This window comes from Oncorhynchus clarkii, chromosome 19 (genome assembly GCF_045791955.1).
Source record: "Oncorhynchus clarkii lewisi isolate Uvic-CL-2024 chromosome 19, UVic_Ocla_1.0, whole genome shotgun sequence".
Taxonomy (NCBI): domain Eukaryota; kingdom Metazoa; phylum Chordata; class Actinopteri; order Salmoniformes; family Salmonidae; genus Oncorhynchus; species Oncorhynchus clarkii.
In genome coordinates, this window is record NC_092165.1 from 25,591,258 (window position 1) to 25,608,407 (window position 17,150).

Consider the following 17,150-nt stretch of genomic DNA (forward strand, 5'->3'; position numbering starts at 1 on the left):
GCTAATTAAGATGCTAGTTACCAAATGGATTGACCTACTGTAGCAACTCAGAAATAGGTTTGGAATCTAGCTCTCCCTTTCCTGATTCCAACAAACATAATTCTTCATTTATACTCACATAATTCAAACATTTCAAAAGTAAGTACCAAGAAAACACATATTTTTACTTTCACCTATGAAAAACACTATATTTTGCCATGCTAACATTAATTGACCAGTTGGCTGAGTTCTTTAAATGAATTCATACTCTTTTTCATCTTAAAATTATTACACATGGCACACTCTAGATTGGGAGTAATAAGCACTGTGACAACTAACCTGTGAGATAACCAACCGTGGTCTCTCCTAGATCCCTCCCTTATCTCTTTCTCATCCTGTCTTTTCTCTCTCTCTTTCTCTTTCTCTCTCGCTCCAGTGCTCAGCGCCTGGCCATCCTGAATCAGAAACTAGAGTTCCTCTCCACACACACCTGTGTCAACCACAGCCATCTGGAGGAATTGGTCAAGGTACTATGTGTGTTTGCGCATGTGCACATGGACAGACTCCCTTATCTCTTCAAAGCAGAGCTTTCTCCTCCCTCGCTTTCACCGCTTTCTCTGTACACCTTCTGCACTTTTGTGCAGACTTGTGTGAGCATGTGTGTGTGTGTGTGTGTAGGATCATGTTTATAGCCAGAGTGACTCATTGAGAATGCTTCTCTGCTGTCGATGCTGGTGTTGCGCCAGAAAACATCCCTCATAATGATCTCAGCATGAGATATGAGCTACCGGTGATTTCATGTAAATGCTAATATGGCAAAAAAAAATCGCTAGCTACCCAAAAACTGTAACGATGTCTCTGAGAGACAGCAAGTGCTCATTGTGCAAATGTATTTATGTTTTAAATAAACATTGGAGATAAAATATAGTTTACATGTTGTCAACAATCTAACCCAACCCTGTCTGTTTTGCCCCATAGTTGCGCATGCATCGGTTTTATTGCTAAACGACCAACCAGTCTATAAAGCTAGTGAAACGTCAGAACACACACAGTAATGTGTTGGTTTTACTTTCTTATTCTGCTATTAAAAACCTCTTGTATAGATTGGTCTATTAATTAAAGAAGTAATAATCAGAAAACAATAATGAAGTCAAATGTGTGTGTGTGTGTGTGTGTGTGTGTGTGTGTGTGTGTGTGTGTGTGTGTGTGTGTGTGTGTGTGTGTGTGTATGGCCATGTCCGAAATCTGTCATGCCTACTACTAACAAAACAACATGCTGTGTACTAAACATACTGCATACTATTGAGATGTTACTGTTTAATACAAATGTGTGCAGTAAATATCATTATACAATGGGTGGGTCTAACCTCGAATGCTGATTGGTTATAAGTGCATTCCAGCTGGTGTCTATTCCACAAGTTTCCACTGGCTAAATCTGTGACGTTAAATCGCCTGTTTACTCTGTTCCATCTGACTGCGCAATCTACTGTCTCATCAGTCCAGGCAGGAAAGTTATAAACTTGATCTCCACTATAAATCGCATCTAGACATTATCTTGTATTTCTTTTTTAAACCTTGCTGTCTGTCTCGCCAACATTTGCAACATTGTTTCAATATTAAAATTCGATCTCCAACTGTCCCATAGTAACGTGTTGTAATGGGTGCGTGTTGGTGGCAGGGAAGTCAGGCGTATATATACACCTGTTCTGAAAGGCCCCATAGCCTGCAACACCACTAAACAAGGGGTACCACCAAGGAAACGGCACCATGAAGACCAAGGAGCTCTCCAAGCAAGTCAGGGGCAAAGTTGTGTAGAAGTACAGCTCATGGTTGGGTTCTTAAAAAATATCAGAAACTTTGAACATCCCATGGAGCACCATTAAATCCATTATTAAAAAAATAAACAATAATAAACCTTCCAAGAGAGGGCCGCCCAACAAAATTCATGGACCAGGCAAGGAGGGCATTAATCAGACAGGCAACAAAGAGACCAAAGATAACCCTGAAGGAGCTGCAAATCTCCACAGTGGAGATTGGAGTATCTGTCCATAGGACCACTTTAAGCCATACACTCCACATAGCTGGGCTTTACAGAAGAGTGGCCAGAGAAAATCCATTGCTTAAAATAAATAAGCAAGCACCTTTGGTGTTCGCCAAAAGGCATGTGGGAGACTCCCCAAATATATGGAAGAAGGCACTCTGGTCAAATGAGACTAAAATTTAGCTTTTGGCCATCAAGGAAAACGCTATGTCTGGCGCAAACCCAACACCTTCCATCACCTCAAGAACACCATCCCCACAGTGAAGCATGGTGGTGGCAGCATCATGCTGTGGGGATGTTTTTCAGGGACTTTGAAACGTTGTTTTTTTATTTAGTTTTTATTTAGTTTTTTAATCAGTGCTTCACAAAACTCCAAAACCAAAATGACAAAATACAAAAAAGTGTGTACAAAACCTGTCGCGCACCGACACAAAATACACAAACATATAATCAAATGAGCAACGACAAGGACATGAGGGGAAACAGAGGGTTAAATACACAACATGTAATTGATGGGATTGGAACCAGGTGTGAACGAAGACAATACAAAACCAATGGAAAATGAAGAGAGAGAGAGAGAGAGAGAGAGAGAGAGAGAGAGAGAGAGAGAGAGAGAGAGAGAGAGAGAGAGAGAGAGAGAGAGAGAAGAGAGAGAGAGAGAGAGAGAGAGAGAGAGAGAGAGATATGTTGGTAACCCGTTGTGTAAAAGTGATAATGGCGTCCATACCGGTATTTGGAGGATATATTGGCACGGGTGTTGTTATATTGGCAAACCGTGCCAATATATCCTCATTCAAAACACGGGCCTCTCGGGCATTATCATTGGTGGCAAATTTGATGGCCGAATAGTAAAGAACGAATAGATGGCCAAATAGATACAGAAAAAAATACTAAACGACTGTCGCGTCTCGCAACCGAGCCAATAGAACGAACGACCAGCCGTAGCAACCCTAGATTTGTTTAACCCGTTGTGTAAAAGTGATAATGGCGTCCATACCGGTATTTGGAGGATATATTGGCACGGGTGTTGTTATATTGGCAAACCGTGCCAATATATCCTCCAAACACGGGCCTCTCGGGCATTATCACTTAAACATACTAGCCTCACCCATACTGAGAATGCATCATCTTATGCACAATGTCGTTGTTACCCACCATTCATTCATTTTGGTACAGTGTGCCCCTCAGCTTATTATCAACAGTTGTCAAACACACTTAGGTCTGATAAAATAATTCCCTTCCTCTCGCATGCAGCGAATTCTATTAGATTAAACCCGAAATGAGTATGACATCCGGGCATACTCAATTTTTGAAATTTCACAGTCTAAAAAACTCGACATTTTCAAACCAAATCAAACAACTATTTAGAAGTACAGGTATTCGGACATGGCTTATGTGTGTGTCTCATCCACAGCAAGTGGTGTCAGCGATCCGTTCAGGGGTGAACCCAGCAGGGACTCTGACCAATCACAGCAGTCTCTGGGACCTAAGCTCCTCCTTCTTCTTCGCGGGGACCGTCATCACTACTATCGGTAAGGGTGTATGTGTGTGTGTGTGTGTAAGCTGCGTTTGTGTGTGTGTCTTGTGTGTGTAGTATGATGTGTACGAAATCTAATTTAACCTCTCAGTACAGTCAACATTACAATGTTAAACCATTCAAGTGTTGCTTTAGCAGTATGCTTAGGGTCATTGTCCCGCTCGATGGTGAACCTCTGTCCCAGTCTCAAATCTCTGGAAGACTGAAAATAATTTCCGTGTATTTAGCACCATCGATCATTCCTTCAATTCTGATCAGTTTCAAAGTCCCTGAAAAACATCCCCACAGCATGATGCTGCCACCACCATGCTTCACTGTGGGGATGGTGTTCTTGAGGTGATGAGAGGTGTTGGGTTTGCGCCAGACATAGCGTTTTCCTTGATGGCCAAAATATACATTTTAGTCTCATTTGACCAGAGTACCTTCTTCCATATATTTGGGGAGTCTCCCACATGCCTTTTGGCGAACACCAAAGGTGCTTGCTTATTTATTTTAAGCAATGGCTTTTCTCTGGCCACTCTTCTGTAAAGCCCAGCTATGTGGAGTGTATGGCTTAAAGTGGTCCTATGCACAGATACTCCAATCTCCACTGTGGAGATTTGCAGCTCCTTCAGGGTTATCTTTGGTCTCTTTGTTGCCTGTCTGATTAATGCCCTCCTTGCCTGGTCCATGAATTTTGTTGGGCGGCCCTCTCTTGGAAGGTTTATTGTGATGCCATATTCTTTCCATTTTTTAATAATGGATTTAATGGTGCTCCATGGGATGTTTAAAGTTTCTGATATTTTTTAAGAACCCAACCATGAGCTGTACCTCTACACAACTTTGTCCCTGACCTGCTTGGAGAGCTCCTTGGTCTTCATGGTGCCTTTCAGAACAGGTGTATATATACTGAGATCATGTGTCAGATCATTTGACACTTAGATTGTACACAGGTAGACTTTATTTAACAAATTATGTGACTTCTGGAGGTAAATGGTTGCACCAGATCTTATTTAGGGGCTACATAGCAAAGGGGGTGAATACATATGCACGCACCACTTTTCCGTTTTTAATTTTAATGATTTTTTTAAAGTAATTTTTTAAAATTTCACTTCACCAAATTGGACTATTTTGTGTATGTCCATTACATGAAATCTAAATAAAAATCCATTTAAATTACAGGTTGTAATGCAACAAAATAGGAAAAACGCCAAGGGGGATGAATACTTTTGCAAGGCACTGATTACTGGACATTAAAAATATTCATGCGAGTAGTCTGCTGACTGGCCAGCTCATCCTCTTCAGCAGGATGACATCATCCTCAATGAAGAATTAGCAAGCATTTCTGAAGCGGTCTGTTTGAGATACAAGTTTGAGGCTGGGTTTTTGAGATGTTTTTTCTCCAGTTTATGCTTTGGCCACAAGTATAGGATCAGTCAACAATATTATTTGGGTATGAGTTAACAGAATATTAACTTCTTAAAGTTACTTTTTCACTGGACAGTTACCTTAAAACTGCAGCCTTTTCTCTCAGCGTCATCGCAAAATCTGTATAATTGCAGGAAATTAGCTTTAAAATGGCAAAGTGTTCTTTTTTAAGAGGCCTTTTTTCTTCTGTCCCTCCAGGTTTTGGGAACATCTCCCCCCATACGGAGGGAGGGCGTATATTCTGTATAATTTATGCCCTGCTGGGGATCCCTCTGTTTGGCTTCCTACTGGCTGGAGTAGGAGACCAATTGGGAACCATCTTTGGGAAGGCCACCGCCAGGGTCGAGAAGATGTTCGTGGTGAGTCCATGTAGAGGAGATGTGTGTGTGTGTGTGTGTGTGTGTGTGTGTGTGTGTGTGTGTGTGTGTGTGTGTGTGTGTGTGTGTGTGTGTGTGTGTGTGTGTGTGTGTGTGTGTGTGTGTGTGTGTGTGTGTGTGTGTGTGTGTGTGTGTGTGTGTGTGTGTGTGTGTGTGCATCCTTACATGTGTGAGGCCATTCTTAATTACTTCTTTATCCCAGAAGAGTAGAGGCCTGTCTGTCAGTCTATCCCGGATGAAGGTTGTGAATGTCTATTCATTACAGTTAATAACACCCTAGTGTATTGCCAGGAATAATTGGAAGAGAGGTCTAGTGCATTGAGAATACAGTAGCTATTCAATTCCTATGGTCCAATCTGCCCCTCATACCGTTCATCATGGCCACCTCCTAATCATCCCTAGATTTCAGTTGACTAACCTGGCAACTCTTCCTCAAGTCGTTGCTGTATATAAGAAATGTGGTCTCAGTCAACTTACTAAGGTTATTATAGTAAAAAAAAACTTAACTAAAACTAATCATTAAAAAAAACATTTTGTAAACTGAAATATAGTAATTAACAAACCCGTTTGAAAAACTGAAACTATGAAATCATAATGATTTTTTTTTGGGGGGGGGGGGCAAAAATCTAATGGAGCTTTCAATTGAGTTTTCAAGCTTTTTTTCTAATGGGATTTTCGTGCTTCGGAATCTGGCAGGTCACATTGAGATTTACTTTATAATTTAAAAGTAGACTCAGCGAGATGATGTTGCCACAAGCATAGAGTCACATATAGTTTTGCGCATGTGCACGGGTGCCCTTCACACTACTTCACACTACTACAAGGTGGTAGCTACGGGACCAAAACAGTGGAGAAGTTTCAACGCTCCTGGTTGTCGCAGAAATTGACCCAATACTACTGTTTACTTCATGCATCTACATCATCTCGCTGAGTCTACCTTTAAACCTGACCCATCACGTTATGCATTAGTGCCTCACAATGGCAAGAATTGGCATTCACAAAAACACCAAACTTATACACTACAACACATAGTTGTCTCCTAGCCTCCCCCGCATAGGCTTCTTTCTGTCCCTAACACTATAACTAAAACTAAAATCAAATAATAGAACAAACTAAATAGAAATGTTTTTATGAAACTTCAAACTAAATAAAAACTAGTGGATCTGAAAACTAACTGAAACTAAACAGAATTTCAGATAAACACAAAACTATAACATCCATGCAATTTTAGCTGGTGAAATTAGGGTTAAATACTGTTGATTAATAAAGATCTCTCTTTCCCTTTCTCCCGGCCTCCCGCTGTAGCAGTGGGATGTTAGTCAGACTAAGATCCGTGTCATCTCCACCGTTCTCTTCATCCTGTTCGGCTGTCTGCTCTTCGTGGCGCTGCCTGCGGCCATCTTTAAGCACATTGAGGGCTGGAGCGCTCTGGAGTCCCTTTACTTTGTCGTTATCACCTTGACAACCATTGGTTTTGGGGACTTTGTCGCAGGTAAATTATCACGAAGATAGTCATTCAAGTCCTAACTTGAAATGTGTATGCTTGAGTACATGTACACATGCACGCGCATACACACACTTTTTTAGTAAACCTTTATTTATACAGATTTGTTTCATGAAGATATGAATCTCTTTTAGAGACCAGTTAAAGGCTGCAGCAGTCAGCACACATGAAGTGAGCTACAGTGAGAAGGGAGAGACAGTATAGAAGGAATGATTTAACCGCAGCTACCAGTGAGAAAAGTGTCTTGTCTCTGTCACACTTTCCCCATTCACTCAGGGAAGTGGGGACGGAGACAGAACAGAGATAGAATTTACTGCAGGGTCAGAACTAGAACAAGGACCTGGTTAGACGTAGAGATAAAGAGAGAAATTAAGGGGTTGTGTGTTTGTGTGTGTTTGTGTCTCTGTGTTACTGTGTGTGTGTGTGTGTCCTCTCCAGGTGGTTCAGAGATTGAGTATCTGGACTACTACAAGCCTGTGGTGTGGTTCTGGATCCTGGTGGGGCTGGCGTACTTCGCTGCTGTTCTCAGCATGATAGGAGACTGGCTCAGAGTCATCTCTAAGAAGACCAAAGAGGAGGTATCTCTCTCTCTCTCTCTCTCTCTCTCTCTCTCTCTCTCTCTCTCTCTCTCTCTCTCTCTCTCTCTCTCTCTCACATACAAACACATCAATCAAGTGTATTTTAAAAAGCCCTTTTTAGATCCACAGCTTTCAGAAAGTGCTTTAAAGTTGCCCAGCCTAAAACCCCAAAGAGCAAGCAATGCAGATGCAGAAGAACAGTGGCTGGGAAAAACTAACACAAACACACAAACACAGAAAAGGATCTGAACCCGGGTCTCGGCCCCACGGGAGAAACCAACATCTTGACCGTTAAACCAAGAGGAATTGTCCTATTCGGGAACGAGCTGACTCTGATTTTGAAGTCGCAGTCATGGCTACCTCATCACTGTCCCTAATTAAATCAACTACCTACAGTATATCCTCTGATAGACATTACTGTGAGACTCTCCAGTGACACTCTCCAGCTCAACAGAGTGTACAGTAACACATTATACAGAAAGAGAGAGAGAAAGAAAGAGGAGAGAGAGAAAGAGAATCCTTACTGCCCCCTCAGAGTTATCACGCTGACATCCTGCTATTTTACGCAGCGTCATCACTCCACAAGTGACATCACGTTTCCGTCTATGATGGTCAGACGTGTGTGTTTGTGTGTGTGTGTGTACATGGCTGTGTGTTCGTGCATAGGGCTGTGGCGGTCACAACATTTTGTCAGCCGGTGATTGTCAAGCAAATAACTGTTGGTCTCACGGTAATTGAGAGTTAATTAACATAAAAACATTTAGCATCTCCTGGCTTCCACACATAGAATACAAGCCACTGATTTAGACCTTTGGAACATCTATATTTTAAAATGTCTAATAAATCCATGTAATATAGCCTTCACCTTCACAATAAATCCATTATTTATTTTAGACAGGACTAAAGAAGCATGAAATGAAGAAAATGTTGTCTATTTCAGAAGAACATAATCGCATAGGTCCTGATCTGGCTATGCCAAATGCCTGTGGGCTACACTGCTAAATGAACTAGACAGAATTTAGAATTCCGTGGTATTATTTAGAGTATGAAGAATACAACTGAACAAAGCTGAATAAAATAGAAAGGATATTTTATCCAAATGATTTGAGGGAGTGCGCACATGTGGCTATTCTGTGTTGAGCGGTTAACAAATAAATAGGTATTTCTATATGCTTAATTTAGAGTTATTAATGTAACTTTAGTTGTTCTACAAATGTTGTGCTATGTGTTTTGATATTTAAAACATTGTAAGGCTGCATGATGCAACTCTGATGATGATTTGAAAAAAGTAGCTTGAAAGGCATGTGCTCTGCTTTGTTTTTTTTGCACAGGCTGTACACACTACATCAGTCACTCATTCACAATTTGACAAATACTTAATAATGTCTAGAATTTCATGGTGGCATCCCCTTTGTGTGGCCGTAATGCACCCTAAAAAAATCCATGCCTTTTGCGGCCAGTGGCTGTTGTGCCCTTCCCCCTGAGTGCTGCGCGCTCTGAATCATCTCTCACTCACAAATCAAATCAAACTTTATTTGTCACATGCGCCGAACACATGTGAAGACCTTATAGTGAAATGCTTACTTACAGTGCCTTGCGAAAGTATTCGGCCCACTTGAACTTTGCGACCTTTTGCCACATTTCAGGCTTCAAACATAAAGATATAAAACTGTATTTTTTGGTGAAGAATCAACAACAAGTGGGACACAATCATGAAGTGGAACGACATTTATTGGATATTTCAAACTTTTTTAACAAATCAAAAACTGAAAAATTGGGCGTGTGATGATCCAGCTGACCTAAGTGAGGGAATTTTTACTAGGATTAAATGTCAGAAATTGTGAAAAACTGAGTTTAAATGTATTTGGCTAAGGTGTACAGTATGTACATTTCCGACTTCAACTGCATATACATACATACATACACACACATATATATATATATATATATATATATATATATATATATATATATATATATATATATATATATATATATATATTTATTTATTATATATATATATTTCCTTTATTACCGTACCACCCCTCCCCCAATTGGAGCAAACTAGTGAACAACAACACTTAGGCCTGTATTTCCAGCTTATACATGCTACATACATTTTATGGAAACAGTTTATTTTACAATAGTTTTATTTTGTTTGCTTTTAACTCTTGTCCTTCCTCTACCCTCAACCTCTCCCATATACAGTGCCTTGCGAAAGTATTCGGCCCCCTTGAACTTTGCGACCTTTTGCCACATTTCAGGCTTCAAACATAAAGATATAAAACTGTATTTTTTTGTGAAGAATCAAAACAAGTGGGACACAATCATGAAGTGGAACGACATTTATTGGATATTTCAAACTTTTTTAACAAATCAAAAACTGAAAAATTGGGCGTGCAAAATTATTCAGCCCCTTTACTTTCAGTGCAGCAAACTCTCGCCAGAAGTTCATTGAGGATCTCTGAATGATCCAATGTTGACCTAAATGACTAATGATGATAAATACAATCCACCTGTGTGTAATCAAGTCTCCGTATAAATGCACCTGCACTGTGATAGTCTCAGAGGTCCGTTAAAAGCGCAGAGAGCATCATGAAGAACAAGGAACACACCAGGCAGGTCCGAGATACTGTTGTGAAGAAGTTTAAAGCCGGATTTGGATACAAAAAGATTTCCCAAGCTTGAAACATCCCAAGGAGCACTGTGCAAGCGATAATATTGAAATGGAAGGAGTATCAGACCACTGCAAATCTACCAAGACCTGGCCGTCCCTCTAAACTTTCAGCTCATACAAGGAGAAGACTGATCAGAGATGCAGCCAAGAGGCCCATGATCACTCTGGATGAACTGCAGAGATCTACAGCTGTGGTGGGAGATTCTGTCCATAGGGCAACAATCAGTCGTATATTGCACAAATCTGGCCTTTATGGAAGAGTGGCAAGAAGAAAGCCATTTCTTAAAGATATCCATAAAAAGTGTTGTTTAAAGTTTGCCACAAGCCACCTGGGAGACACACCAAACATGTGGAAGAAGGTGCTCTGGTCAGATGAAACCAAAATGGAACTTTTTGGCAACAATGCAAAACGTTATGTTTGGCGTAAAAGCAACACAGCTGAACACACCATCCCCACTGTCAAACATGGTGGTGGCAGCATCATGGTTTGGGCCTGCTTTTCTTCAGCAGGGACAGGGAAGATGGTTAAAATTGATGGGAAGATGAATGGAGCCAAATACAGGACCATTCTGGAAGAAAACCTGATGGAGTCTGCAAAAGACCTGAGACTGGGACGGAGATTTGTCTTCCAACAAGACAATGATCCAAAACATAAAGCAAAATCTACAATGGAATGGTTCAAAAATAAACATATCCAGGTGTTAGAATGGCCAAGTCAAAGTCCAGACCTGAATCCAATCGAGAATCTGTGGAAAGAACTGAAAACTGCTGTTCACAAATGCTCTCCATCCAACCTCACTGAGCTCGAGCTGTTTTGCAAGGAGGAATGGGGAAAAATTTCAGTCTCTCGATGTGCAAAACTGATAGAGACATACCCCAAGCGACTTACAGCTGTAATCGCAGCAAAATTGTGGCGCTACAAAGTATTAACTTAAGGGGGCTGAATAATTTTGCACGCCCAATTTTTCAGTTTTTGATTTGTTAAAAAAGTTTGAAATAGTTCCACTTCATGATTGTGTCCCACTTGTTGTTGGTTCTTCACAAAAAATTTTTTATAAAGTTTTATATCTTTATGTTTGAAGCCTGAAATGTGGCAAAAGGTCGCAAAGTTCAAGGGGGCCGAATACTTTCGCAAGGCACTGTACAAGCCCTTAACCAACAGTGCAGTTCAAGAAGAGTTAAGAAAATATTTACCAGATCAACTAAAGTAAAAAATTATAAAAAGTAACACAATAACATAACAATGATGAGGCCATATACAGGGGTGCCGGTACCGAGTCAATGTGCGGGGTTACAGAAGTGACTCTGCATAGATAATAAACAGCGAGTAGCAGCAGTGCACAAAACAAATGGTGGGGGGAGGGGTCAATGTAAATAGTCCGGTGGCCATTTGATTAATTGTTCAGCAGTCTTATGGCTTGGGGGTAGAAGCTGTTAAGGAGCCTTTAGGTCCTAGACTTGGCGCTCCGGTACCGCTTGCCATGCGGTAGCATAGAAAACAGTCTATGATTTGGGTGACTGGAATCTCTGACAATTTTATGGGTTTTTCTCTGACACCGCCTATTATATAGGTCCTGGATGGCAGGAAGATTGGCCCCAGTGATGTACTGGGCCATACGCATTACCCTCTGTAGCGCCTTACAGCCAGATGCCGAGCAGTTGCCATACCAGCAGATTCCGAGCAGTTGCAACTGGTCAGGATGCTCTCGATGGTGCAGCTGTAGAACTGTTTGAGGATCTGAGGACCATGCCAAATCTTTTCAGCTTTGGTCGTGCCCTCTTCATGACAGTCGTTGGTGATGTGAACACCAAGGAACTTGGAACTCTCGACCCGCTCCACTACAGCCCGTCGATGTTAATGGGGGCCTGCTCGGCCCGCCTTTTCCTGTAGTCCACGATCGGCTCCTTTGTCTTGCTCACATTGAGGGAGAGGTTGTTGTCCTAGCACCACACTGCCAGTTCTCTGACCTCCTCCCTATAACCTGTTTCATCGTTGTCGGTGATCAGGCCTACCACTGTTGTGTCAACAGCAAACTTAATGAGGAGTCGTGTTTGGCCTTGCAGTCGTGGGTGAACAGGGTGTACAGGAGAGGACTAAGTACACACTCCTGAGGGGCCCAAGTGTTGAGGATCAGCGTGGCAGATGTGTTGTTGCCTACCCTTACCACCTGGGGATTCATTGACTACCACCTGTAGTCAATGAACAGCATTCTCACATTCCTTTTGTCATGTTCCTTTTGTCCAGGTGGGAAAGGGCAGTGTGGAGTGCGATTGAAATTGTGTCATCTGTGGATCTGTTGGGGCGGTATGTGAATTGGAGTGGGTCTAGGGTATCAGGGAGGATGCTGTTGATGTGAGCCATGACCAGCTTTTCAAAGCACCTTGGCCACCGACGTGAGTGCTACGGGGGGGTAATCATTTTGGCAGGTTACCTTCGCTTCCTTGGGCACAGGGACTATGGTGGTCTGCTTGAAACACGTATGTTTGACAGACTCGGTCAGGGAGAGGTTGAAAATGTCAGTGAAGACACTTGCCAGTTGGTCCACGCATGCTTTGAGTAAACGTCCTGGTAATCCGTCTGGCCCAGCGGCTTTATGAATGTTGACTTGTTTAAAGGTCTTGCTCACACCAGCTACTGAGAGCTTTATTACATGGTCATCCAGATCAGCTCTCGTGCGTGCTTCTGTGTTGCTTGCCTCGAAGCGAGCATAAAAGGCATTTAGCTTGTCTGGTAGACTCGCGTCACTGGGCAGCTTGTGTCTGGGTTTCCCTTTGTAGTCTGTAATAGTTTTCAATTCCTGCCACATTCGTCGAGCATCAGAGCCGGTGTAGTAGGATTCAATCTTAATATTTTATTTGCTTGTTTGATGGTTCGTCTGAGGGTGTAGCGGGATTTATTATAAGCGTCCGGATTAGTGTCCCGCTCACTGAAAGCGGCAGCTCTAGCCTTTAGCTCGATGCGGATGTTGCCTGTAATTCATGGCTTCTGGTCGGATATGTATGTACGGTCACTGAGGGGACGACTTCGTCAATCCACTTATTGAAGAAGCCGATGACTGAGGTGGTATACTCCTCAATGCCATTGGATTTATCCTGGAACATATTCCAGTCTGTGCTAGCAAAACAGTCCTGTAACGTAGCATCCGCGTCATCTGAAAGCTTTCGTATTGAGTGAGTCACTGGTATTTCCTGCTTTCGATTTTGCTTGTAAGCAGGAATCAGGAAGATAGAATTATGGTCAGATTTGCCAAATGGAGGGCGGGGCAGAGCTTTGTATGCATCTCTGTGTGTGGAGTAAAGGTGGTCTAGAGTTTTTCTTCCTCCGGTTGCACATATGACATGCTGGTAAAAATTTGGTAAAACTGATTTAAGTTTGCCTGCATTAAAGTTCCCGGCCACTAGGAGCGCCGATTCTGGATTAGCTTTTTCTTGTTTGCTTATGGCCTTATAGAGTTGGTTGAGTGCTGTCTTAGTGCTAGCATCGGTCTGTGGTGATAAATAGAAGGCTACGAATAATATAGATGAGAACTCTCTTGGTAGATATTGTGGTGTACAGTTTATCATAAAGTACTCAACCTCAGGCGATTAATACCTCGAGACTTCTTTAATATTAGACATCGCTCACCAGCTGTTTTGACCAATAGACATACACCCCCACCCCTTGTCTTATCAGACGTAGCTTCTTCTCTGTTCTGCTTCTCTGTTCATGGAAAATTCCGGCAGCTCTATATTATCTGTGTCGCCGTTCATCTACGACTCGGTGAAACATAAGATAGTACAGTTTTTAATGTCCCGTTGGTAGGATAATCGTAATCATAGGTCATCAATTTTATTTTCCAATGATTGCATGTTAGCCAGTAGAATTGACGACAGTGGGAGTTTAATCATTCGCCTACGGATTCTCAGAATGCAGCCCGACCTGCGCTCCCTTTTCCTCTGTCTTTTCTTCACGCAAATGACAGGGATTTGGGCCTGTTCCTGGGAAAGCAGTATATCCCTCTCGTCGGACTCATTAAAGGAAAAATCTTCTTCTAGTTCGAGGTGAGTAGTCGCTGTTCTGATGTCCGGAAGTTATTTTTGGTCATAAGAGACAGTAGCAGCAACATTCTGTACAAAATAAGTTAAAAACGAAGTTACAAACAACGCAAAAAACTAACAAAATAGCACAATTGGTTAGGAGCAGGTAAAACGTAAGCCATCCTCTTCGGCGCCATAGTACACATTATGCTCCATCACGTGATCGGGTCTTTCTCACAGGCTACAAGTGAAAACAGACACACAGGGGATGCAACTGCTCCCTTATCCAATTCCGTGGTGCATATTGAAGATATTGAAAGAACTATCCACATTTACTTTTCATCAGCCAACAAGATGAGTAGGCCTAATGAACAGCAAAATCATTATCCTATGTCAATCTAATATCCTGCATAGTGCAAAGTCAACCTATTTTATTCTGTGCGAGAAATAAATATTCCAAACATAGTCTGGGACAGTTGTGGGATGCGATAGATCCCTAATTAATACAACCACTAGCATCAAAAAACGTTTTTAAGCAATGTGGCTGACGCAACAGATCAGAACGTTTAGCTTAAAATGTTGATAAACTGTGAGGCTATTTCTTCCACAGAAATGCACTCATGGTAGTAGGCTATAAGCCCAAATGTTCTATTAGCAGGAAAACACCATTATCAAAAGTGACAGCAAATGCGATTTTGCATGTAATGCTTTTATTATAAAGGTTCATTTTTATGGTGATAATTATCTTCCCCAAACTTGAAACTCACATCCTGCTTATGTATGCCAGTTAGGGTCTACACCCCTTGTAAAGCAGATTAATGTGCTTAATTTTAAGAAGTTCTTTGGCCACTTTAGTTGTGATACAAACCTTATCAAAACATAAGCCTATGGGCTAGCCTACATGAGGTGTGCGACTATGATTCGAAAAAGTTGTAAAAAAAGTTTCTTATGATAGGTTAATATTGTTACCGATCAGACTATTCTTGATTTAATATTGTCTTTACATATACTAAATAATATATGTGTGAAATTTGTTTTGATTTAAAATGGACCATTATCATGCACCAAAACAGGGGCTGCAGGAAAAAATACATGTCATCTATGCACTTAAATAGCTAATGGAGGAAGCTTTTCCTGTGGTTTATTTTCTTGCCAGGCAGGTAGGCTATACTCCTGTTGTAAAATATAAGCAATGTGCTTAATATTAGGAAAGTTGAGAAAAATATATAGTAGGCCTAGTCTATAGAAAGCTGATGGGATCCTCTTTTTAGTAGAGGCCATCATTCTGTTTTCTCGTGCAATTGCATAGCCTATAGAAATGTTGCCCAACATTAGCTCATGGGCTCTCATGAAGTGATGGATTTGATTTTCGATCACATTTGCATTGATGTCAGAGTGATTAGAGGGACAATAGAGTGCTGAGTACCAGGCAGTTAGCACGTTTGGTAGGCTACTAATGACCAGCAGCAGCATCAGAGCTTGGAGAAGCCTAATTACCGTGACTAAATGGTCACGTGGAATTTGACTGCGTTCATGACTTGTGACCGCCGGTGTGACGGTAATACCGTCATCCCAACAGCCCTATTCGTGCATGTGTGTGTGTGTGTGTGCATGGTACCAGTAATGACACACAACAGTAATGGAACAGATGATATTCCTCGGTCTATCACAATGGAACTCTATTTAATGTGTTTGTTCCAGAGTTTGGTAGCTACCACCCAAACCCACACATTTTGTCAGAGCTCTGACCTGTCAGAGCTCCGACCTTCTGCAGACTTCTCTCCCCTGGCTTACCTCTTTCCTTTGATAAGAATGTTTTCCAATTCAATACAGCGTTCCTAATCAAATCAACTACCTATATCCTCTGATGAACATTACTGTGAGACTTTCCAGTGACACTCTCCAACCCAACAGTGTACAGTAACACAGTATACAGAGAGTGAGAGTGACAGAGAGAGAAAGAGAGAGAGAGAGAGTGTGTGTCTATGTATGTGTATGTGTGTGTAGAATAGAATAGAATAACTTTTTGTCAGAGCTCGAACCTTCTGCACTTACACAGCTCTCTTTTTCAAGTCTTATTCGCCCAGAGCATCTTTATATCAATACTTTATCATCCCAATAACTCTCTGTTTGACAACCTCTAAACCACTAAAGATATCACACATGTTAATAATGCCATGGTGTGTGTGGCCAGGCTGCTGTAATTGAACACACATGTAATTGAGGTGACTTCCAGGATACGTCGAGAACAAGCAGTCTTTCACAGAATCTCTCCCTCCCCCTCGTCTCTCTCCCTCTCTTCTCCCCCCTCTTCCTCACCTGTCTCCCTCCTCTCCTCTCTCCATCCTCTTTCTTTCTGTCTCTAGGTAGGGGAGATCAGGGCTCATGCAGCAGAGTGGACGGCTAATGTCTCGGCAGAGTTCAAGGAGACCAGACGTCGCCTCAGTGTCGAGGTCTGCGACAAGTTCCAGCGGGCTGCATCAATCAAACGCAAACTGTCGACCGATCTGGGCTTAAACTCCACCCCCGAGCTTACCCCACCCAAGAGGATACTGCCCGTCAACTTCACAGATGAACGGGAGAGGGAGCCGATGTTCCCGTACATAATCAAAAATGGAAGTATTTTTCAGAATGGACTAGGGGGAGAGCCTAGGAGAGGTGACGTGGCTATTATAGAATACCTCAAGTAGAGTTCACAAACGTTCACCTCTGACCCCTGACCCAGCTTCAGCACAAGCCACACCCACCTGGTTACAACAAGAAATGGCAGCCATCTTTCAGCACAGGGTGTATGATCATTTATCAACAGCTGCCCCGATGACAGTCTATATGACTATATGACTATGATTATGAAGCGGTTTGATTATTAACTACAACAGAATCACAACATGAATTATGAACTAGGAACATATCTTTATGGATCTGAATGGAAGAGTTACATTCGGGGAGTACATTTAAGGTCAGGGCAAATCTGAATTGACATCCTAATCCTAGTGCACTACCTTTGGCCACAACCTCACTGGGTTCTGGTCA

General features: G+C 41.9%; 1 protein-coding gene across 1 annotated transcript in view; it reads left to right on the top strand.

The window, feature by feature from the left end:
• LOC139374176 (potassium channel subfamily K member 2-like) overlaps nt 1–16,928 on the top strand; it is a 22,509-nt gene extending 5,581 nt beyond the window's left edge. The window contains exons 3-8 of the mRNA XM_071115189.1: nt 416–506; nt 3,435–3,552; nt 5,163–5,323; nt 6,647–6,833; nt 7,284–7,423; nt 16,484–16,928. Of these exons, the coding sequence (XP_070971290.1) occupies nt 416–506; nt 3,435–3,552; nt 5,163–5,323; nt 6,647–6,833; nt 7,284–7,423; nt 16,484–16,807 (1,021 nt within the window). The 3' untranslated portion in view covers nt 16,808–16,928. The remainder of the gene's footprint in view (nt 1–415; nt 507–3,434; nt 3,553–5,162; nt 5,324–6,646; nt 6,834–7,283; nt 7,424–16,483) is intronic.
• Nucleotides 16,929–17,150: the final 222 nt, after the last annotated feature.